Here is a 23466-nt window from a genome sequence, read left to right on the forward strand (position 1 = left end):
AGCCCCCCACACATCATAGGTGGCCCGACTGTCCAAGAGGCTCTGGTCTCACAGAGTGTTAAAAATAGAAGGGGGCTGTATTCATTTCCTACTGTGGCTGTAATAAGTAATCACAACTTAGAGACTTAACACATCACAAATTTATCATCTTACAGTTCAGGGGATGAGGGAGCCCCAAATGAGTCTTATGGGGTTAAAACCAGGGTCAGCATGCCGGTGGTTCCTTCTGGAGGCTCTAGGGGAAGAATCTGTTGCTTCATCAGTTCCAGCTTTTGGAAGTCACCTTAGCTCCTGTCCTCTTCCTCCACCTTCCATGCCAGTATCTTCTTTCCTCTCTGACTCTCTTTCCATCCCTAGAGCTTTTCTCTAAATCTTTGACCCTCCTGCCCCTCTCTCTTAAAAAAGATCCTTTTGATTACATTGGGCCCACCCAGACAATCAAGGATAATCATCTCAGTACCCTTAACTTAATCATTTCTGCACAGCACCATTGCCTATGGAAGGTAACATATTAGGATGTGGACATCTTTGAAGGAGGGCCATTATTCAGCCTACCACACAGACTGTAGAGACCAACCAAAGCCCAAGGGCTAAATGCCTTATCTAAAGTCACACAACTGATCTGTGGCAGTGCCATGGCTATATCCCTGGAATCCCCACGGCTTCCACGTTGATGTGCATCGCTGACAAAGATAGGTGGGAGCAGGCACTGAGGGAGGCTTTATTTTCATAATAAACTGGAAATGGTTGAGGAATAAATATAGGATTTTTGGTGATTTAAAAATAGTTTAGAGAAGACTTCTGTTTATATATTTTTTAAATACATGTTTAATTCAAGAGCTTCCTTAAATATTATAATTTGGCTAGGGCATGGTACTTTCTAAAGATGTTAAGTGACTTGCAGCGATAATAGAACTTAAATAATAAGGGGAAATGAAAGTGCCAAGGAACACACATACAGGTTCTTCTTTCTACTCCACCTTCTTCTCTTTTACCCCTCTTACTCTGGCCATGGCTGCCATTTTGAAAATCAGTTACAGCTGGAAAACCAGTTCAAGCTCTTTAAACTAAAGGGAATGGAACCAGCAGATATGCTCATTGAATGGGTTAAGCCAAATTAGATATTTTCCTTATTTCACAAGGAACCTCACTTATTTTGGTGTTGAAACAGGCTTCTAAGAATCTGAGGAACTTGTTTTTGGCTTTCCTCCCACTTCTGCCCAACAATGGCCTGTAACAAATAAAAGGTTCGTAGAGTTTTGGATTTCGGTGGTACTAGACGTGCCATCCAGCCCACTTCTTCTCCTGAATTATGGGTCTCTTATAGACTATCTTTGGCCAGTATTTACCATACTCCTCTCTTGCCTCAATTTTCTCCATCTGTGACATGAGAAGGAATGATGGCTACCGTAAATTAAAGGCTGAATTAAACTTGAGTTCCTGAGAGGACAGATGCATCTGGGAGGGTCGTGACTTGGTTGTTAGGTTCATCTTCTCTAGGAATCACTCCCGAACTCCACTTCCGTTGCTTCAGGGTTCAGTGCCCTCACCTAGAGATTTATAACCCACTTGCCTCATCCTGCAGCCACCCACCACCACAGTGTGATAATTGTTCTTGTACGTAACTCCCTTCCTCTAAATTCAGCCTAACCCAGGGCTGAACATGCGCCAGGAGCTCACTGTAGTGTTGATGGACGCTGCGGGTGGATGAGTGAATGATGACCATGTAATCTCAAGGCCACGTAGAGATGGATCCAGAGCCTCAGTGGAAATACAGAGCTGGGGGTGGGGGGTTGGGCAGGAAAAGGCTGAAGATACAGTCTCTGATCTTCCATGACATGAAATTAGTAACTGGCTCCCCACTGCTCTGCTGACTTTCTTAAACAGAAGAAAATAACTGGAAATTGCCATAGAAATTTATTTCCGTCAATTTTTAATGTGATACTGAAGAGGAGTAGACATTTCCCCTTTGGATATTTGGACTCAGTACTCCCAAGTCATTTTTCTCTTCCTATCAAATGAATGCATTCTTGAGCTGCTGGTACATTAGGTTAGTGACACAGTGCTGGACTAAACAAAGACAGAGTCATGTTGCTGAGCTCCTGTCTGGCATTGATTGGGGTCATAAAAGTAATTCACTCCCTCAGTTTGGTTTCGACAACCCACAGAATACATAATACCTTGCATATGTCGAATGCTACTTTCTTTGAAAAGCTTTCAATACCTACTGTATAGGACAAGGTTGATTCCCACATCATTCCTGCCACACAGAAAAGTGGAACATCAGCTCAGGAATTACTAAAACTCTGGTGTGCCTCCACATGAAAAGATGATGCAGGTAGACTATGCTGTCTTCCCATTAAGGTGTTAATGCCAACTGTACTCATCCAAGAGGCCACAAGGTGAATGGATCGGACACAAAAAAATCTGAAGGTGGACCTTAGAGAAATTGACCAAGATCCAAGTCAGGAAAATACCATAGCAACACCCAGGGGTCTTTATGGGTGGGAAATATTAGGTGTCTGTCTCTGATGTCACCCTTTTTGTGCCATGGCCCTTTTGCATTGTTTCTCAAACCTTCCACCTGGACTAATCCTACAATTGTTTGCTTGTTTGTTTCTAGTTCCTTCTTTCTGGGGATTGGTGAACTCAGCTTGGAACCTTTGCTCTGTGGGCAAACGGCAGTCGCCAGTCAACATAGAGACCAGTCACATGATCTTCGACCCCTTTCTGACGCCCCTTCGCATCAATACTGGGGGCAGGAAGGTAAGCAGCCATGTTGCTTCCATTGTGAAGTTGAGGACGCCGAGAGATGCCGATTCTGAAAGCTAGTCTTACAGGTCTCCTTCTCTGTGATGAGTTTGTCTTTCCACCTAGGAGTGAAATCAAAGACCTCAGGCTTACTGCCAACAAATATAATTATGTCTAAATTGTACTTTCTCTCTCTAGCTGGTCAAACCCTCATGCTTCTCTAATTACTTTGTACCCCCTGGAGGTTGCCGGAGGCCCTATCCCTCAGTACCCCATGAAGGTCAGAAAGCAGTATTGCTTCCCAAGCATGTCACACTGGGAAAATTTCTCCTCTCAGAAACCTCTTTACTGGGGCTTCTTTTAACTTCAACAAAGTGAAAGAATAATTTGTTTAACAAAAGTAAAATCAGATATTTATCATTTTGGAAAGAAAAAAATCACCTTAGATGATTTATAAGAAAATCAATAATTAATCTTCCTAGGGGCATCTTGCTGGCTAAGAATCCTAACTTCTGCACAGAAATGCTGAGTTGTGCTTGTCATTCTCATACCAGTGTCCCTTCCCCCCACCAGCCTCCCCCGATGCACTCCGCCTTCATGTGTGGAAGGGCATGATGCCCATGGGGATCTTCTCGTCGCTGGGTTCTAGCGTTTCTCTTGTGGGCTAATTTCTTTTTGGTTACCTTTTACTGTTGAGTAGATCATTGAAAGTGGAAAACACACACACACAGAAAATTGTGTTTGAAGGTGATTTAGTTATTGCGAACTCAAGAGGAATGGAAAATCGTTTGTGTCCAAGAAATTGGTATTAAAATTATGGACAACTTTGTTACTGCCGGCAGCTGATTCTCCAGGGTTTGCATTTCTTGGGCTCTGCTCTCTACATTCGCAGCCTGTTTACCTCACTTATCATGGAATCTATAAGAATTTTTGCCCCCTTCTGATGTACTGGAATATGTTTTTTCCTATTACCTGTCACCAAAACACCAACCAACCAAACAAACAAACCCAAAGTCGAATGACTTATTTAAGAGTTGTTAGTGGCTTTGACTCCAGTCACAAAGTGAGTTCTAAAGACATTGCACGTGATTGTAACTATTTCTCTATGTAGTATCTGTGTGTTATTTTAAATAGGACTTGAGAAGCATTTGTGTAGAAAAGTCCTATGTAGGTCATGTAGTTTATTGCTCTGATTCCACAAAAACTAACCTATCCAAATTATTGGTCCATTTGGAGTTTTATTTTTACAAACTCTAAAGGGAACTTAACCTGGGTTCTACACACACCTCTCTTATTCAAGTCACGAACATGGGTAGGTCCACTGACCAGTAAAGGGCAAGTTGAACTTTTGAGTACTCAGTCTTTCTTTCCTTCTTGGGGAGGATGATGGAGGGAATAATTTGTGTCCTACACAGAGGGAAAAGCAGTAAAAATTCAGAATGAGGGGTGGGACCTGAGTTCCAGAAATTAGCTGAAAGGTAACCAGCAAGACTGAAGCCCAGAGACCATAGAGGTATAGGCCGGAGGAACAGATGGAAAAGGAAGATGGAGGCCAGATCTAGAGGCTGTGTTAAGGAGCTGGATCTTTTTCCTGAGTTATGGCAAGCGAATGAAGCATTGTTCAGTCAAGAGCACACTGGGCACGGGATAGGAAAGGTGGCGATCTAACACAGGAATGGATACATAATTCTCACTTTCTATCAGCCCATCTTAGAGGAAAATATTGATGTGAAAGAAAAAAATAACTAATTCAAGCCTGCTTCTCCCTTAAATTTATTGGGAAAGAAGAGATGGGGGAGACAGCCTAGTGTTAAAAAGCACTCATATGTTTTGGTTTGATATTTTTGTTGTTGTTGAAAGTGATATATATATTTTTTTATGTTTCCAATTCAGTAAAGTGTACCTGATCCAAATCAATTTTCAAAAGCACTGGAGTTTGGAATTTTGGAAACATTTACTTTTGACGATGTAAATATTTATATCTGGCACGATTTGTGTTGTCAGCTGTTTGAAAAGCTGAGAACTGTCTGATGGTTTCCTTTGCATTAGCAAAAGGTGGAAAATAGAATAGAGATAGCAGTAGGACCAACTGGTAATGAAATGTCTAAACTTGATAGACAATAGCTAAATCACGTTTGCAAGCTTTTTAAAGGTGGTGTTTAATGAGTTGGAGACTTATTTTGGAATGAGTATTCAAATGACTGCTGTGAATTTAGTTTTGCCTTGAAGAAATATGTATCCAATTCAAAAGGTTTAAAAGACTGGGAGGTTTTGGGCAAGGTACCACATTTTGAAGTCTGAGATCAGCTGGATATCAGCCTGTTAAGTGTATCCCAGTCATTATGTGTTTCATGTCACATTTTTATCCATGAGCATTATTCTTGCTCCTGTTTAAGTGTACCTTATGCATAATAAGCCCATGAAGTACCCTTGCTGCGATCTCTGACTTGTGTTACTGTGTTTGTTTTTTTCATGTATTTGGCCTGACATAGGGTTCAGATGATGAATTACGGCTTATCTTAGCATGAGCAAGGGCTGAAATTTACCCCGAATGCAAGAATACAAAGAATGATAACAGTTACATGACAATCAAAACATAGGATGTCTTGGATACAACAGAGTATATTCATTATACTTGAACAGTGATAGTTCTTCTACTTTTTAGGTTGCTTATTTTCAATGGTAATTCTTAAGCAATGTTTGGTGTTGTTTTTTTTTTTTTCTTGAAAGAGAGTATTTGTTACCCAGTTGTTTGTATCTGACACATAGGATTCTTATGGGCAAAATTTAAAATGACTATGCTTTTCAAACAATACTCACTTGGGGCGCCTGGGTGGCTCAGTCAGTTAAGCGTCCGACGTCAGCTCAGGTCATGATCTCACAGTCTGTGAGTTCGAGCCCCGCATCGGGCTCTGTGCTGACAGCTGAGAGCCTGGAGCCTGCTTCAGATTCTGTGTCTTCCTCTCTCTCTGCCCCTCCACTGCTCATGCTCTGTCTCTCTCTGTCTCAAAAATAAATAATAACATTAAAAAAGTGTTTAAAAAAAACAACACTCACTTAAGTTTAGGTTGCATATGGACATAACAATTTTACCTTGGAATCCATCTCCCACCCTTGACCCCCATTCAACTTAATTCCCAACAGTCTAAACAGTTTTTTAAAATCTTGGAGATAATTAATCTATTCTAGATAAAGCTCCTGAGTCAACTCAGGAATCAGAGTGGGCGGGTGGAGATAATTCTTCCCTCACGATCTCAGATCATTTAACACCCTATATGTAGGAAATTGGATTATGATGTGTTTTAAGCTCGGGTCAAGCCTGATTGACTGTTTTAAAGATGGACACCCTTGGTAGTCAATGGGCATGTACAGATTCACATGTGGTCTTTTTCCCCACACCAAAGTGAGCGTACAATATGTGTTTGTGTATTAATTTTCATGTGCTATTCACGTAAGTCAGCTTCTTGGTAATTTGCATACAACAGTGTAAAGTGTGAATGTTATTCACAGCAAAATCTGAGTGGTTGGCTTGATCATTTTGGGGGTGCAGAAATTCCTCTAGATATGTGCCTGGAGTATTCTCTGACACAGGTGAGTGCTGGAGGGTTTCTGGATTAAGAGGTGGGGTTAGCCTTCATGGAAGACGTGGTTTGTAGTAAAAGAAGAAAACACGTATTAAAACTGAGTCAAAAATCACTTGCCGATCCTGCCATTTTAACCAAAAATTAGTTTTGGCATTTTTCCTCACCTTTCAGCTCTTTTGATAAAATGGACATCTCAGTAGTTAGTGACATGGGAATTGCTCATGATATGTTAAATGTAAAAGGTAGCATCTAAAGTCATTCACTTCATGATCCCAATTTCATTTAAAAAGTACCCATGCTATGGGGCGCCTGGATGACTCAGTCATTTAAGCGTCCGACTTTGGCTCAGGTCATGATCTCAGTTTGTGAGTTCAAGCCCTGTGTCAGGCTCTGTGCTGACAGCTCAGAGCCTGGAGCCTGCTTCAGACTCTGTGTTTCCCTCTCTCTCTGCCCCTCTCCTGCTTGTGCTCTGTCTCTCAAAAATAAACAAACAAACAAACAAATAAATAAACCCATGCTATGCATAGAAAAGAGACCAGGATTAAATGAGATGTTGTTTTCTTTCTACTTTCCTGAAGCTTCTAGATTTTCTATGACAAGCTTGCATTAATTTAATAATCTGAAAAACATCTGTTTGTTTTGTTTTTTTTTTTTACTTATCCTTTCAGTTTAGGCAAAGATATACTTACAGTTGGCAAATATGGTAGTTGGAATAATGCCCTCTCCTAAAGATATGCATCTCCTGATCCCCAGAACTTGTACATATGTTATCTTACATGGCACAAGGTATCTTGAAGGTGTGATTAAATTAAGCATCTTAAAATGGGAAGTTCATCTGATATCATCCAGATAGACCCATTGGAATCACAGGGTTCTTATAAAGAAAAGACAGAGAGGCAGGAGAATCCAAGGCACAGAAGGGGATGTGACAAAGGAAGCAGAGGTCAGGGTGATGTGCTGCCATGAGCCAAAGAATCTGGGCAGTTTCTAGAAGCTTGAAAAGGGCAAAGAAACAGATTCTTCCCTACAGTCTCCAGAAGGAACACAGCCCTGCTAACACCTGGATTTTAGCCCAGCAAAACTGATTTTTTTACCTCTGACTTCCAGAATGTAAGATGACCCAGAATATAAGGCAGGATTAATTGCTAGCCCATGCCACCCACTGGGATGGATCTGAGGACTAAAGACCTCAGCTGCACTTCTCCCCACCCCCACTTATGCCAGGCTCCCTCTAGGGAGAAGTCAGAGACCAAGACAAGACTGTTGACTCAGTCTGCATAAGCCAGCCTCCAGGCCACAGAGCAAGGTGAAGGCAGATTGGAAGGGGCAAACAGATAACATCCAACACAAGGCTATACATTTTATCTATGTGACCATTTCCAAATTTCCCATTAAATGAATATGAGGTAATAAAACTCATCATTACCTATCAAATTAGGTATAAATGTCTCGGCCTGGCATTCACAGTCCTTGTAAGATGGCCCCAAATCTCCCCTCCAGAGCCTTATTCCTTGTGCATGTTATGTCTATGTTTTGTTCTCAGTGAGATTGTAATACTTTTTTTTTTTTTAATTGACTGTATCTCACCTTCTCCTGTGCTTTGGACACAACATAACCCTTCACCTGATGTACCTCTGTACCTTAGCAATCCCCATCCCTACCTTTTTATTATTCAACCTCTCTGGTACCAGTGTTACCTCCTCCATGATACTCCTCTTGATCTCTTTAGTGGATGGTGAAATCTCTCATCATTTGACTTCTTAAGTAACTTGCTTGTATTTCTTTTAGGACCTAACCTTGGCCTATAGTATATTAGCTTTACTTGCCTTGTCTCCTTGTCTTCAATTAAGGGCTCCTCATGATAAATGTGCTTTCATATTTTCATTTTATATCTGTGGGGTTATCTGTGACAGTGCTGGTTGATTTGAACTGAACCGAGATTATCTTTGATTACCAAACAAATGGTTTATGTGGACTTAGTTAAAAGTTGCTTTGACTCAAGGCAGGAAAAATATGAGCAAGTCCCATGATGAAGAGTAACCTTGCTATCAACAGAATCTGTCATTAGAAACTAATTTTCAGTTATAGTACTTTTCCTGAAATACGTTGAGAAAAATAATGACTGTGGATTGGTTTGGTGCCTCAACTCTTATCACTTCTCTATTTTTAAATTTCTCCATGAACCTGATAGGAAAATATAGTTGACCACAATTAATCATTGCCGTTCATGGCATGTCTACATTTGCTACGCTAAGAAACCTTTTATGAGTGAGGCATTTATGTTCCTTCAAGGACTTTGAGATATATTAGGGGAGAAAATACAGATATACAGAAGTTAAATCATAGTAACTGATTTAAATAACTATTTGAGATAATAGTGGAAGAGATACTAAGGCAGCAGTGAAATGATTAATTAGCAAATCAATCATTTTGACGTTAATATTTAATGGTGGTAAGAAGTTGGGTTGGCCAAACCAGACTTTATGGAGGTGCTAGAATGTGAGCTAGCATGGAAAGATAGGTAGAATGAAATACTGTTTGCAGAAGGGTCTTTAAATGTTAAATGTTCTGGCTCCACGTGTGAAAGATTACAGAAATATAAGGATAGATCCATTTTGCCATCTAAATGTGTTACAGTGGTGCTGGTTTTTATTGGATAACTGATATTAAACTTTCATAGGTAAGTATTCCTTCCCATTTGGAACTCATTAGCTATCTTTAAGTACCATGGGTCTTTTTATACTGAAGCTCTGGTGTGAAAATGATACACATAATTTCACATAGGCTTGTGGGATAGAGCATATCTGTAAGAGCTGATGAAGAAGTGAATGTAATTCTTACTCATTTGTATTTTGTGGTTTGATAAATTTCTTGACTTGCCACATTGATAATACCCTTTCTCAGAAGGAGGCAATAAAGGGTCTCTTTATTTGGATCTAAAGCAGCTTGGTGGTATGGAATGGACAATAAAATTCTAGAAGAAAGTGGATGTATTATCTTAGAAAATACGGTAGCTAATATAAAAAAAAAAAGCTAATAACTGTTGTCAGACATAGATCCTAAACCTTCAAAAGGTGAATTTTTGTAATATAGTTAGAATAGATGGGATCTCTTTGCCTCACGGAAGGTAACTCTAGAGGATTGAGAAGCTCTTAACAATGAAATTATGGTAATAAAATTACAAATGATGATACCAAATAAAGGAAGTTGTAGTGACTAAAGATACTGGTGTGGTGGTTCAGGGAGTTTTGCCAAAAATATGTGTTAAAATGGCATCTAAAAGATGTAAGAGAAAGGCCTTATAGTCACAGAGGGGGACAAAAGTGGAAGGAATCTTTGAAAATGGTTTAAGGGAGAATAAGGCCCAGAATGAGTGTAGGATTGCAGAGCAGGAAGGTTTTTTAAAGATACAGTTAGAGGAAGCAAGGGCATTAAGACGATGTTGACCTTGGGGCACCTGGGTGACTTGGTTAGGCGTCCAAACTCTTGATTTTGGCTCAGGTCATGATTTCACGGTTCATGAGTTCCAGTCCTGAGACAGGCTCCATGCTGACAGAACAGAGCCTGCTTGGGATTCTCTCCACCCCCCCCCCTCCCCTGAACTCACTCTCTCTCTCTCAAAAATAAATAAACTTCAAAAAAAAATAAGACAACGTAGACCTTCGTTTGGGGGAGGATAGATGTCCACAGATGTTCTGCTTTGGGTTTGGATTTTAGGTTTATCACCAACCACCTAGATGGGAGAAACCTAACTCTCGGAGCTTTAGTTCTCTCTCCTGTAAAAGAGAGGTTGTAACAGTACCCCTCTTGCAGGGCTGGGATGAAGGGAAGTACATGGAATAGCGTCCCTATTAGGCGGGTTATGACCAAGTTATCGGGCCAGTGGCTGGCCGAGGAGATACACCACAATTGTTAACTACTGTCTTCGTCCACTCAGGCTGCTGTAACAAACTGTCAGTGACTGGGTGGCTTCTAAAGAATGGAAATTTATCTCTCACAGTGTTGGCGGCTGGGGGGGGATGTCCAAGATCAAGGCACTGGCATGGTTGCGTGCTGGCACCTTCCTTCTTGCTGAGTCCTCACATGCTGAAGGGACCGGGAAGCTCTGTGGGGCCTCTTTTATAGTGGCTCCAATCCTGATCACGAGGGCTCTGCCCTTATAACCTAACCACCTCCCAAAGACCCCTCCTCTTGTTACCACCACCTTAGGGATTAAGATTCGAACATATGAACTTTGGGGGGACACTAACATTCAAACCATGGCAGCGACCATCAGAGATGTTGTGGCTGTTAGCGAGAAAACACAACTTAACTCCCACTTGGGTTTCTCTGTCAAAGAAACTCATACTCACTTTAAAATCTGTAACATATATGCCAAGAGGTAAAGTGGATGGCAAACTAAAAATCCCAAACCACCTCGCCAGTGCCCCCTGTCCAAAAGTTTGAAATTCGGGAGGCATAAAGGTAAAGCTTTCCTCTCAGGTGTATGTTTATAAATAGCTGCACAGATTCAGGCTGGGCTGCGTTTGTTGTAAAATCTCTGCATGCGAAATGGTAGAGGAAGTTACTGGATAATGTGTGCAGCATGCGTAAATAGCACGGGGAAGATACCAGGAGACAAATTCAACCTAATTACATAGTACATAAGGTACTGCTCCACAATAAGTGAGGTCACTGTCCTGTAATCACCTTCAGCGAGAAGAGACTATCTGGGATATTACGGTCAGATCCCTCCGTGCTGATGGCTAGAATAACTAATGGAAAAATGTTGACAAAGTGCAGAAGGAGACACAGGAAAGAGTGATGAGAAGAAGCAGACATTCGGTATATTCTCTGTTCAATTCTCTTTCTGTTTCTCTCTCTCTCTCTCTCTCTCTCTCTCTCTCTCTCTCTCTGAAAGGACGGTATTTTTTTAAAATTTTTTTTTAACATTTATTTATTTTTGAGACAGAGAGAGACAGAGCATGAATGGGGGAGGGGCAGAGAGAGAGAGAGGGAGACACAGAATCGGAAGCAGGCTCCAGGCTCTGAGCCATCAGCCCAGAGCCTGACACGGGGCTCGAACTCACAGACTGCGAGATCGTGACCTGAGCTGAAGTCGGACGCTCAACCGACTGAGCCACCCAGGTGCCCCATGAAAGGACGGTATTTTAAGGTAAATTACAGGTGGCTTCTAACAGTACCTGTCCCGTGCAGCCTCAGACACAGAGAACCAGTGCTGGTGTCTGGAAATGGCTTGCACCAGACTTTATTTCAAAGTGTGGAGGGTGAATGACCTCCCTGTGTTTTGCCGAGAACCCCCAGCACAGAAAGAGTTGCGGCAGGCTCCCAGGTCCACTGGCTGTGGTGGAAAAGCTCCAGCATCAGAGGGGAGCCTCGACCTGGCCCGGAATCCTCTTCCCATCTGGCAACTATGAATAATGGTTAGCCGGGCACGTGGAATATGTTTCTTTGAGGCTGACCCCCGAAATGCGGATTTAGCTAGGATGTACACCCTCTCAAAGGAAAGCTCCCTTTAAAGCCCTAGCGTAGGTTTGGAACTAACCTGCCTTCTCGTCTTTCTCATCCACTATCAAAATTACTCCTCAGAGTTTTGAATAGAGGACTCTTTCTCCTTTGGGATATTTTGCTCTGAATAGCTGGGATGGGGGAATGTTCCAAGAAAGGACTTTGATTAAAGATAAAGAAAATGAGGCCAAGGTAATTGTGTTTATGCTCGGAGCAGAGCGTTTCGCAGGCAGTGGCAGGTTCAGTGCGCGGTGCTGAAGAGTGATGAGAGATAAGCAAAATGCAAGAGACTGACGCTGTCTTGAAAGTTGGAAACGGGCTCGGGGCTAAGGCGCTCTGTGGTTGGTTTCTGGCTCTCCTGCGCTTGTCGCCCAGCTTAGGGCGAGACTCAGGACTGCTGCTCACTCTCTTGGCCGCTGCTTGTAATGTGTCCCTCTTGACATCACGCAGATAATCAATGCAGTCATTAGGCAAGCCTTTGAAGGAAACACCTGGATGCTGGCTTTAGTAGTTTATAAATATATCTGGTTCTGTCTCATTCTTTATTCCTCTGGTGAGTATTAGAAAAGTCTTTGCTTTCCTTTCTGATTCTTGGTCTTCCCTGACCACCCCCTCTCTCCTCATTTACATTTCTCTTCTCTGTCACTCTGACTTGCTCTCCTACCCTTTGCTCCCCTCCTCAGTCTCCTTTCTCCAGTTCATCTTGCCCCATTTCTCTGTCCCCCTTTCCTTTCCTCCCTCCTTCCTCCTGGTTGGGTACAGGTGACTGAGGGACGACCTGTGTGCCTTCTCTCCTCTGCATCAGAGTGGAATAGGGACTCCCCTTTCACACATTTTAGAAGGACTGACAGTTCTCTGATCTGGGCAGCAACACTTAAATAAGAGAAAATTCAAGTTATCTGGGGACTGAGTCCAATTTTTTATGAGAATATGAAGGGAATTAAGTCAAGATGCCTAATGAATTTACAGGCAAATGAATTTCTAGAAGGAATCATTTCTTCCAGGAATTTCATGGGTGTTAACCACATGGTAGTTTAGTTTTCTGGTTAATTGATTCCACAGATGAAACCAACAGGCGTTTTACAAATTAACTGTCCTTCCAAAAATAGATGACAAAGTGTCTTATTTGCATATGCTGCTTGGAACTCAGCTCTCTTGCCATTCACCTAAAAATGGGGGAGAAGAGCAGGAGAAAAGGGAAAGACATGACCTAATTTTTACAGACCTCTCCCAGCTTGCTTCATCTTTCAAGCATTCCAGAAGAAGTGTCTCCATCACAGTCAAGGAGATAAAACTGATAGAACACCTGGGCGATACAGAAACAGTTGTATACCCAAGAGAAGTTCTGGATTTTGATATTAAAAAATCTGATATCAGTTGTGTATTCTATCCGAGAAGGCTTTGTCTACTCCAGGTAAGCCTTTTCATTTGACTGCATAGACTGGCCAGGCTCCCCCTACCTGAACTTCCGAGACCTTGAGTCCTGTTAAAGGGCTCTATCGTTGCCTAGAAACCAGGTACCTTTGGTCTGAAAATAAAAACAAATAATAATTTCCCCATCACTTCAGGGAAAAAAGCGAAGCATATTCTGTTTGAAGGACTTAAGAAAATACAAATTTTCTTCTAAGTTCTGCTTTTCTGAAGCAAAAGAACTACATTAAAACCGGAAAACTAGAATAAAAGGTCTGAACTGGGGAGTGTAAGCATCATAAGCCATTGAACATATAAGCAACTACAGACTTCTAATTTTTCTTATGAAAATTTAATGTCCTATAGAAACAACTTTATTAATATTGCATGAAGGATTAAGAATAATTAATCAATCCATTTCTTTCCAGTATCTCATATTTTTATCACTTTAGAATGTCGACATTCTAATCCCTTGTTCTGTTAGGGCCAAGATCCAAATTGTACAAAATGTTGAGAGTAGCCATTTCATTCTTCCATTTCCCCACCTCCCCACCCCAATGTTGTAGTTTGTTTGTTTGTTTGTTTTTATTTTGTATTTATTTTGAATTTTTTTAATGTTTATTTATGAGAGAGAGAGAGAGCGTGCACATGCGAGCATGAGTGGGGGAGGGTCAGAGAGAGAGGGAGACACAGAATCCCAAGCAGGCTCCAGGCTCTGAGCTGTCAGCACAGAGCCCGACGCGGGGCTCAAACTCATGGACTACGAGATCATGGCCTGAGCCGAAGTTGGACACTCCACCGACTGAGCCACCCAGGCACCCCTGTTTGTCTATTTTTAAATGTTTATTTACTTTGAGAGAGAGAGAGAAAGAGTGCAAGTGCTCACACAAGTGGGGAAAGAGCAGAGAGAAGGAGAGAGAATTCCAAGCCTGCTTAGCGTGGAGCCTGACGCAGGGCTCAATCTCATGAACCGTGAGATCATCACCTGAGCCAAAATCAAGAATTGGACGTTCAACCAACTGAGCCACCACCCAGGCACCCCCACCCGCCACCACCACAGTGTGTAGTTACATAAGAGGAGTAAGCACAGAGATCTAATAAGGAGCATGATGCCATATTGAATGCTGGAAATTGTGTTCTCACCAACAATAAGAAAATGCTAACTCTGAGTAGATAGATATGTTAGTTTGACTGTGGTAATCATTTCACTCTCTCTCTATCTGTCTATCTATATCAAATCATCATGTTGCACACCTTAACTATATACAATTTTTATTAAAAAGATAAATAAAAAATTTTAAGAGATTAGCTGGCTCAGCCTGGCATCTGTTTTTCTTTTTCTTTTTTTTTTCATACAATAAACCCAGTGTCTACTCAGTAAGGTATTTCATTTTGTTAATGTGAGCCTTACCTACTTCAGGTTCTGAACAGACCTTTTCCTGTGTTTACTAAGCTCTTCATCTGACGTGACACTTAATATAACATTAGTCATTGGCCATTAGCCCTGAAACCCACATGCTCTAACCATGTACAAAACATATTTACCTATGATATCATATGATGTCATGATATCATATGATATCATATGATGAAGGTGCATGATTTCCAAGGAGTGAAAACATACACACCCACAGTTTGGTGTGTCAGAGTCAATAGAAACCTGTCAACGTGGCAGCATCTCACCTGCCTGAAAATATCTCCTCCTACCTTCGTATCTCAGAGAGGCCTCACATCACATTCTAGGGAGCAGAGATATTTCTTAATTTGCATTTTCCTCTGAAATATTCAGAAAACATATTTTTTTAGTTGAGAGAAAGCAAGTCTTTTTTTTTTTTTTTTTTTTTTTTTTTTTTTTAGCCAAGTAGCTATTTTCACTGATTTCTCAACAGGAGCAGTATGCATGACTCGTGCTGGGATAGAAAGGGATTATGCAGTATGTATAGCTTGCTACTATTTATTGCTGGTGTGCTAGGTAGGCTTGAATATAGAAATCAGCTCAGTGCTTGATGACTCCCAAATTGTTTATTTTGAGCTTGAGTGACTCTGGTAGAATAAGATTTGGGCAAAATGATCTGTTCAAATTAAGTGCTTTGTCACCCCTTCAGAGTCTGATGCTCCCCCAAGCCCAAGTTTAGAGCCCGACCTGCAGCTTCTTATACCAATGAATTGCAGAGGAAGTGTTCTTCATTTTGAGCTGCAAATGTGTCAGGGGAGCACAGCGGGGGAGATCAGCAAATGTATGGGTCCACCTGCAGCCCAACTACAGCCTGATCGCCCAGGAAGCTCTTGAGCATGAATGAGTGTCACTATTCCAGAAGTCTTCCACCCCCCCCCCCCAGGGGCTGAGGAGGGGCGTAACCTCCCTGAGGTTCCTGGGCAAGGTGGCTCTCATGCACTGGCACACTGGAGAAGGGCTGGCTTTCCAAAGCCCATCCTGAACATCTCTTCCCACCTCTGCACTCGCTAACATCAAGCTGGTATCTTGGCATCCCCCATGGTAGGCGTGTTTACACCACAGAAATCTGCAGGCACGACACAACAGGGCCTTTTTTTCCTGGAGAGCTGGTTGATAAACATTTACCAGCACACCGCAGTTCTTATAGGCTAAGGGCACTTCCCAAGAGGAAGGTGAGTTGATTGCAGCCAACACTCGTAGAAGCTGGGAGACCTGCCCCCTAGCCCAGACGAGGGGATCTGAGCGGATCGCCAGCAGCATCTATTATTACAGCTCATGTTGCAAAGAAAATTTTAGATTTGTTACAAATATCCCTTATTGAAAATGACTCCAATGACTGTGCTTTGGCCTCCTTAAATATCACTCACATCCAGCTGGCCTGTCTTCTACCCTCCCCAAGCCCCGTTGCCACTACCTGGGGAGGAGGTAAGAAGCATAGAAATAATTCTATGAAATTCTGACTCTCCTCACCTTCATCCTTTTAATACATCTTCTTTACTTGGTTGCCTCCTACAAGCCTACATCCCTCCTGAACATGTTGTACAGGTAAGGCTAGCATGTGGGGACAGCTTTTTCCCAATGCCTTGGCGATCACAAAGCAGTGTCACCAACAACTTTTCCATGTTAAGCTCCAGAATCAGGGATGCCCTGGGCTATTTCACAACCACACTTCCCCAACCCCATCCCCCAGCTTCCTGTCAGTGATAGTACACTTCCAGCAGAACAGTAGGCCACACTCTAAACACATGCTATAAACATATTTGCAGGTCTGAAGGGAAGAAATGGGGAGGCGCTTCTGGGCTTTTCCAAGTAAGTGATCCTTATTTAACACGTTGCTTTGTGATGATGAGTTCACAGTTTCTGAACCTAAGGGGTATGATTAAAAAAAAAAAATCTGAATAAGAGTAAGGAAACAGCCCTGTGCCAGGCAGTTTTAAGTCCACACTGTTCAATCAATTCGAAGTATTACTAGCATTTTTCTCAAGAGTGTAATATACAACAACTGCCAAGCTTTCCTTTTGCGATTACGAAAAGGACAGATACTGGAGTGAGCCATATTTCAGCACTGCAGGGATATAAAAAATGAACTGCTAAAAACGGCCCAGGAGGAATGAATAGCAATAAGACATCAATGTCATCCGGATACTGATTTGTGATGAATTTCCAAAAGGCTTAATGGTATGATGCTATGATATATAGGGGCTTCCTGAAAGTTAATAACTGTAAGGTACCCACTTGGAAGAATGTAATGGAGGAAAGCGAGTGATCACAGATAATCTATAAATAAGTAACTTCACTAATACAGTCAAACTGTTCTGTGTCTTCTGGATTGCTACGCTCGGTGATTAGAAATATAAAATTAAAAGGATTGTGAAGAGAGAAGAAGGTCAAATGTTACACAAACATCCGTAATCACACATCTGGTGAAAGTTGAATTTGCCTTTCACAGATTGGCACCCGCGTAGTGAAGGGAAAAGTGGATGCCTTGATCACCTTTCAGAGGTGAATTAACCACCGCCAGAGTCCTTTGATGCAGATTCAGTTGGGAGCAACAAAATCTGTTGGGATGAACACATTGTTCTTGCTAATTACCACGTGGTCTGGCATTTCCCCCATGGGTTGTGTGCTTAACGCGCCAACAGCTATGAGGCATAGGGTCTTGAATGAGGGTAGCCCCTTTCAACCTGCAGTCTGGGCTCATCTGGCCCACTTAACTGTCATGGCTGTGGCTGACAAATTCTGGTTAGCAGGAAAGTATGTGGCACAAAGAGAGCACTCAATAAATGTTCATTGAATGAAATGATAAACAGATAAGTGAAAAAAATGCCCCAGATCTTGGAATTACAAATGGATGGGAAGAGGGAAAGCAACTAAATTTATTGGCTACCTACCACATCCATTTATATATACATATTTTATTTCACTTAATTCCCCAAACAACCTGAGATGGTCAGTTGTGCAGACCAGGAAGCCAAAATGTACAGTTGTTAAATAATTCACCTAGAGTTACAGGGATGACAAGAAAAAGAGCTGAGTTTCAGCCTCAGCTTGTCTGCCCAAAACACTGTGTTCCTTTCCAGAATGCTGCACGAATGCTGAAGACAGGGGAAAATATTTGCCATGATAGCACGGATTCAGGAAGAAGAGGGCAGGGGATCAGAAGAGCCCTGACCTTCAGCCAATTTCCATCTCTTTGCCAGCATTTGAGAGAATGAGGGGAGGTGGTGCCCCGTGCTGGGTTCCTGCCACGTTCTGCCTGTTAATTGCATCTCTGCAGCCTGTTTATTTTGGCCATAGCATCATACATATTTTATCCTTCGAGGTGATGCTGTAAGTCTGCTTTGTTATCTGGCTGCCACTTTCTCCTCCCTGGCACGGTGGCAGAGCACATACTGAATGTCATTTCTAAATGGGTAGTTAATTCTCCTGCATCCTTCATCAAAAAAGTGCCACATAAAATGCCCCCCGATAGTTATTGTCGTCACTGCACCAGATCTGGCAGCTGTAGAGTCAGGGGAAAGACATATAGTTTTAATTTCTAGGACACAGACATGGGTGTTTTCTCTCCGTGTAGAAGGTGGCTGGGCTTCCTCGGTTTCCTCTCTTTGCTCTCTTTCACTTTGTGCCGAGTACACACTCGGTGGTGTTGCTGCGTGTACGGGTACTCCCCCGTAGACATGAATTGCACTGTGGAAATCCCGATAGACACGTTTCCATGTACCACAGGGCTCACGGCAGATCACGAGAAAAACTTCTAAAGTCATGAGCCTCAGAGGACCGGCCAGTGTAAATGGCCTGTGTCTCCTGTGGGCCGTCATCCTGTAAGTCACCCCATGTGATGTGCATAACTTAACAGGGGCGAAGCTGGCACACCCCTGCCATTCATTTCTCGGTCTGCCCTTAGTTCTCTGTGGATAATAATGATGGTAATGGATGGAGATTTTAGGTTTGCTCTTCTCCACATCCAGTGTTAAGACTGAAAGGTCTTCAGAGGTGACCCTCGGTTCTCAAATCATGTCGGGAATGGGGCTAAGCAAAGACTTAAAATTGCAGTGGTAGTTAGTTCATGTCCCCACTCAAGACCATTGCTCTCTCCCTTTGCGTGGTTCAGGGTGACTTGGGCTGTCTGGGAGGCTGATGCACACCTGTGCAGGCGGGGTCATTCCTGCCCCTTCCACCCACCCACTATTACTCTGCCTGGCTCTTGTAGGCACTGAACATGGTCTTTCTCTCCCATCCTGGCAGTGGTATTTCTCCAAAGCTTCTGAAGGCCTTTATTCCCGAGCCCAGATGGTCTGACCTTGAAGGGACTTCAACTTTCTTTTTAGTACCTAGAAGATGGCATGGCTTTTCTAATTTCATAGGAGCCTCTGACAAAAAGTTTAAACCAGGATCCTAGGGACTTGCCTGGAAGCCATTTGAGTGACCGTGCCTGGTGGAAATCATAAGTGAAGCTCTCAGCCACCAACAGAAGGATGCCTTACCCAAGACATGTGTCTTTATACTCTCTTCTACCTCTAAGTAATTCACCCAGCTTCCAATCCCCCAACTATCCTTGCCTTTTTGTTTTAATGTTTATTTATTTATTTTTGAGAGAGAGAGAGAGCGAGCAGGTGAGGGGCAGAGAGAGAGGGAGAGAGAATCCCAAGCAGGCTTTGCGCTGTCAGCACAGAGCCCAACATAGGGCTCAAACTCATGAACCGTGACATCATGGCCTGAGCCGAAATCAAGAGTCAGACACTTAACCTTGAGCCACCCAGGTGCCCCCTTTCTCCTTGCTTTTCTTGAGACTGTCTTTGTCAGTTCCAAAATCCTCTTTGTTGTTTCCTAAAAATGCCCTGAAACCTTTATGTAAATTATTTCTCAGAGGCGAGACTCAACACCCCTGTGATTCTAGAAGAATATGCAAATTAAGCTAAGCTAGTACTTAACTCCCAGGGCACAGGACATTCCTCCCCCATCTTGCCAATTGGGAGAAAGCCTTTATGAATGGATGCCCTCCAGTCTGCCCCTTAGCTTCCACCTAGCCTCTGCTATAAGGAGTGAGCAAAGCCACAGGCTTGAGCCCTTCTTCCAGTAATGGAGGGATGTTCATTCCTGGCTCAGACTGGTGAGCTACCAGAGCCCCGTGAATTGTTTTTAATGATATTAGTGTGCATGCAGCATTATTAGAAAGTACTTTGAGTTTTAGACAGATATTTTATTCTTTTGTTACCAAGGCTTCTCAAAAGATAAAATATACATTATACTGCATGGAGTATATGAAAGTTCAATAAAATATGATAATGTTCCTCCACACGCTGTTCTCTTGGGTATGATATCAGGAAAATATTTTCCCCTGACAAGCCTCTTATAATGGATGAAAATATTCCCTCTCATTGCACATACAGTGCAAGGTTTGAGCCATATTATTGGAGTCAGGTAATCTGCCTCTGAAATACTGGTATTTGAAAAGCAAATTTAAGGCTTAGGACATTTCGTTTTATGATCATTGACACTGATGTTAGTAAACTCTTTCTCTAGCTATGAGGAAGAGAAATGGCAGGCAAGTTGTTGTTGTGTGTGTGTGTTTTTTTCCAGTTGCCATTTGCTTTTTACTGACTGCACCATATGGAGCACAGTAAATAAACTATGAGGGTAGCAAGGATGCAGAGAAAAAAAAAGGAATGCATTTGGATTCTGACAGCCCTTAAGCAAGTTACTTTATCCCCTGTTTCCTGATCTATAAACTGGAGTTAATATTAAGCATTTTATGGTGAGGATCCCGGTTTATTGGAATGCTCCCATTATTGTGCACGGCACAAATAGTGTTTCCACAATTTAATTTGAATTTAACAGAGAAGTAGCTGACCCTGCAAATTATGTCAACATAGTAACGATACCCATGTAATAGTACGTACCCATGTAATAATATGCTCATGATTTGAAGTCAGTTTTATTTATACCATCAGCATTACTATATTTTTTAGTCCATAAAAAGAGGTAAAAGGCACTATATATATTATGCTAAAATATATAGTAGATGATAAGCTTTGAAAAAAATATCATTTTCCTCCTGTCCTAGATTCTTCAGCTGGGGCCCTGTATGTTAGGCTGACAAAAGACAGATTAACAAGAGAAAAACAAGTTAATTAGCAGGTGCATGGTGCCTATTAATACATGGGAGTAATACATGAATAGAAATGAGTAACTCAGGGGCACCTGGGTGGCTCAGTCGGTTGAGCATCCGACTTCGGCTCAGGTCATGATCTCACGGTTCATGAGTTCGAGCCCTGCGTCGGGCTCTGTGCAGACAGCTCAGAGCCTGACGCCTGCTTCAGTTTCTGTGTCCCCCTCTCTCTCTGTCCCACCCCTGCTTGTGCTCTGTCCCTCTCTGTCTTTCAAAAATGAATAAACATTTAAAAAATTTTTTAAAAAAGAAGTGAGTAACTCAAAGGGGTAGTTCAAATTTGGGATGTTAGTAGGGGAAAGAGGGAGAAGGGTACTTATGGAAAAGCAAATGACTTTTGGAAAGATAAATGGGCTGTTAGGAGACTGGATGGGAGATATGATAATTTGTGACAATGGCTGTGGGAGTGTGGTGCTGTCCCAGAAGAGAAAATAGAGTTGCTTCAGGACAGGGACTTTATGACAGTTGAGTTCTTTGGGGAGGCCCTGCTTTTAGGAGGACAACGGATTTCAGGAACTCAGATGCTTCAGCTCAAAATAATTCTTATGCCAAAATGGTATATTTGAGGGTGGCATGTCCTGGTCCCAATCAGTGATAGCTGTACTTCTTAGTCTTTGTGACATACAGTCCTCATGTATTTTATAATCTGGTATATATTTAACTCTGTCCAGTGGTCTGTCTTGCTTCTTCCTGAAGTAACATAGAATTTGGCTCATTGTAGGTGCCCCAAAAATATGCACTAAAATGTGTTGGTAGCCACTGGAGAAGTGTTTATTGTATTTAATCCGTGCTCAGATGGCCAAAGTAGGTTAAATAAGATATACGGAAATGTGGATATTGTCATTATAATTCCTATGGTTACCCTCAGGAAAGGACAAATAGAGAATTCAAATTTTTACCGACTGAACAAAGTCATCTCCATCACATCAAATGTTTAGTGTTTAACAGTACATCAGCCAGACTTGCACTTGGGTTTCCAAACTCTAGTTGGTAGCTCTTTACTATTTTATCCCAGTCTTATGAGCTTCTCCTGGATTGTCCTTTGGTATCACTGCAGCCAAGTCTCAACTCCCTCTCCTGTCCATGCGTGATGGACCGAATAAACACAGTATGTGTTGCAATACACAAGGGTCCATATAACATGTCGATCAATGGGCCTCGTGATGCCAGGCAGAATGAACCACCTCCTCTACTATTCACTTGCTGGGTATGTGACTGTCCCAGAATCATCAGTTCACTTGCCAGCAAGCAAAAGGCAGGTCTACTGTAAACTCTATAAGCCATATACTGGAGTAGACATCAGAGACGTAAACGATCATAATACACCCAGTAAGTTTGGTTATGCAAATAATATCCTTGATCATCCTCTCACTTAACCTTCACAATGCCTTTGTGGCATAGTCAAGGCAAGGTATTAGCAAGCTATTGCCGCAGTAATGCTATTTAACAAAATCACTACAGGATCTCGGTGGTATAAAACATAAGCATTAATTGCTTACCCATGGGTCTTCAGGTCTGCAGGAGCTGGTCTCATTCAAGTCAAGGTCAGGTATGCTTTGTGGCCCAGACTGAAGGTCATAGAGCATGACCTTTTAGATGAGATCAGAAGTTCTTAGAGGGGTCAGTGGAAGCACACAATGCCACATAAGCCTTAGGTGCAAAATTGGGCCATTGTCACTTCTGCACACATTCCACTGGCCAAGTTGTGTAGCCATCTATAGTTTCTACTACATTCACACCACTACCCAGATTGGCCTTTAATTGAGAAAATTTCACGTAAAACAATGCAGTTAACAAAAGTGACAAATTAAAAGGTGGTAACTTACAGACCAAAATTTGTCCCCTCTCCCCAGTGACAAACACCTGTAAGATTCATTTTGCCTTACAAAACTCAAATTTATGAACAATCTGTGGCAAGTGTCTACCCTTTAAATTGCTGCTGGCATTTTGTAAAGGACACCGTGTCATTGTGTCTTCCTGAACGAAGCCCTCGGTAAGAAATTTCTTTAACGCTAAGTGTTAGGAAAAGCCTTGCTCCCTCTGCACAATTGATGTGCCTTTTCCCTCCATGAGAACTGTGTTGTTCATTTCCTTTTAAGTATAAAGAACTTCAGAGCCAAATTTTCACCCGTAATAAAATTAGTGGGCCTTTATAACCTGCTGAATTACTCTCTGGGTCCTGCCATTCTATTCTGTCTTTAACCTGCTTTGATATTTTTGTTATATATAATTTTTTTTCTGTAAGGCGTATGAATTCTAGAAGACTTTCATCTAGAAGATAGAAAGAAGAACAAAACAAATAGTTAAATAAATCAGAGGTACCTAATTAAGAAGAGGGAAACCAGCTGGTCTGTTTCTCTGCTTTCTAGCTTTATTCATTACCACTGGTAGAAAGATATTTTGTTTATAATCAACATTAAACTAAATCTTTGGAGATTAGGTTTTTCTAAAAGAGCTTAAGGGTAGGATCAAAGGGGATTCTGTGCATTGTCTGTAAGTCTCCCCTCTGACACCATCCCCCTCGCAAAGCCTCTCTTCTTCCCACCCTCCAGCCTGACCCCACAAGAGGACATGTGCTTCCCTCCCCT

The 23466-nt window shown here is 42.1% G+C and overlaps 1 protein-coding gene across 2 annotated transcripts in view; it reads left to right on the top strand.

Annotated features, from left to right (window-relative positions):
* CA10 (carbonic anhydrase 10) overlaps positions 1-23466 on the top strand; it is a 491421-nt gene that overhangs the window by 205299 nt on the left and 262656 nt on the right. For both annotated transcript variants that reach the window (XM_045044828.1, XM_003996677.6), the window contains exon 4: positions 2624-2766. In XM_045044828.1, the coding sequence (XP_044900763.1) occupies positions 2624-2766 (143 nt within the window). The remainder of the gene's footprint in view (positions 1-2623; positions 2767-23466) is intronic.

Source organism: Felis catus, chromosome E1 (genome assembly GCF_018350175.1).
Source record: "Felis catus isolate Fca126 chromosome E1, F.catus_Fca126_mat1.0, whole genome shotgun sequence".
Lineage (NCBI taxonomy): Eukaryota > Metazoa > Chordata > Mammalia > Carnivora > Felidae > Felis > Felis catus.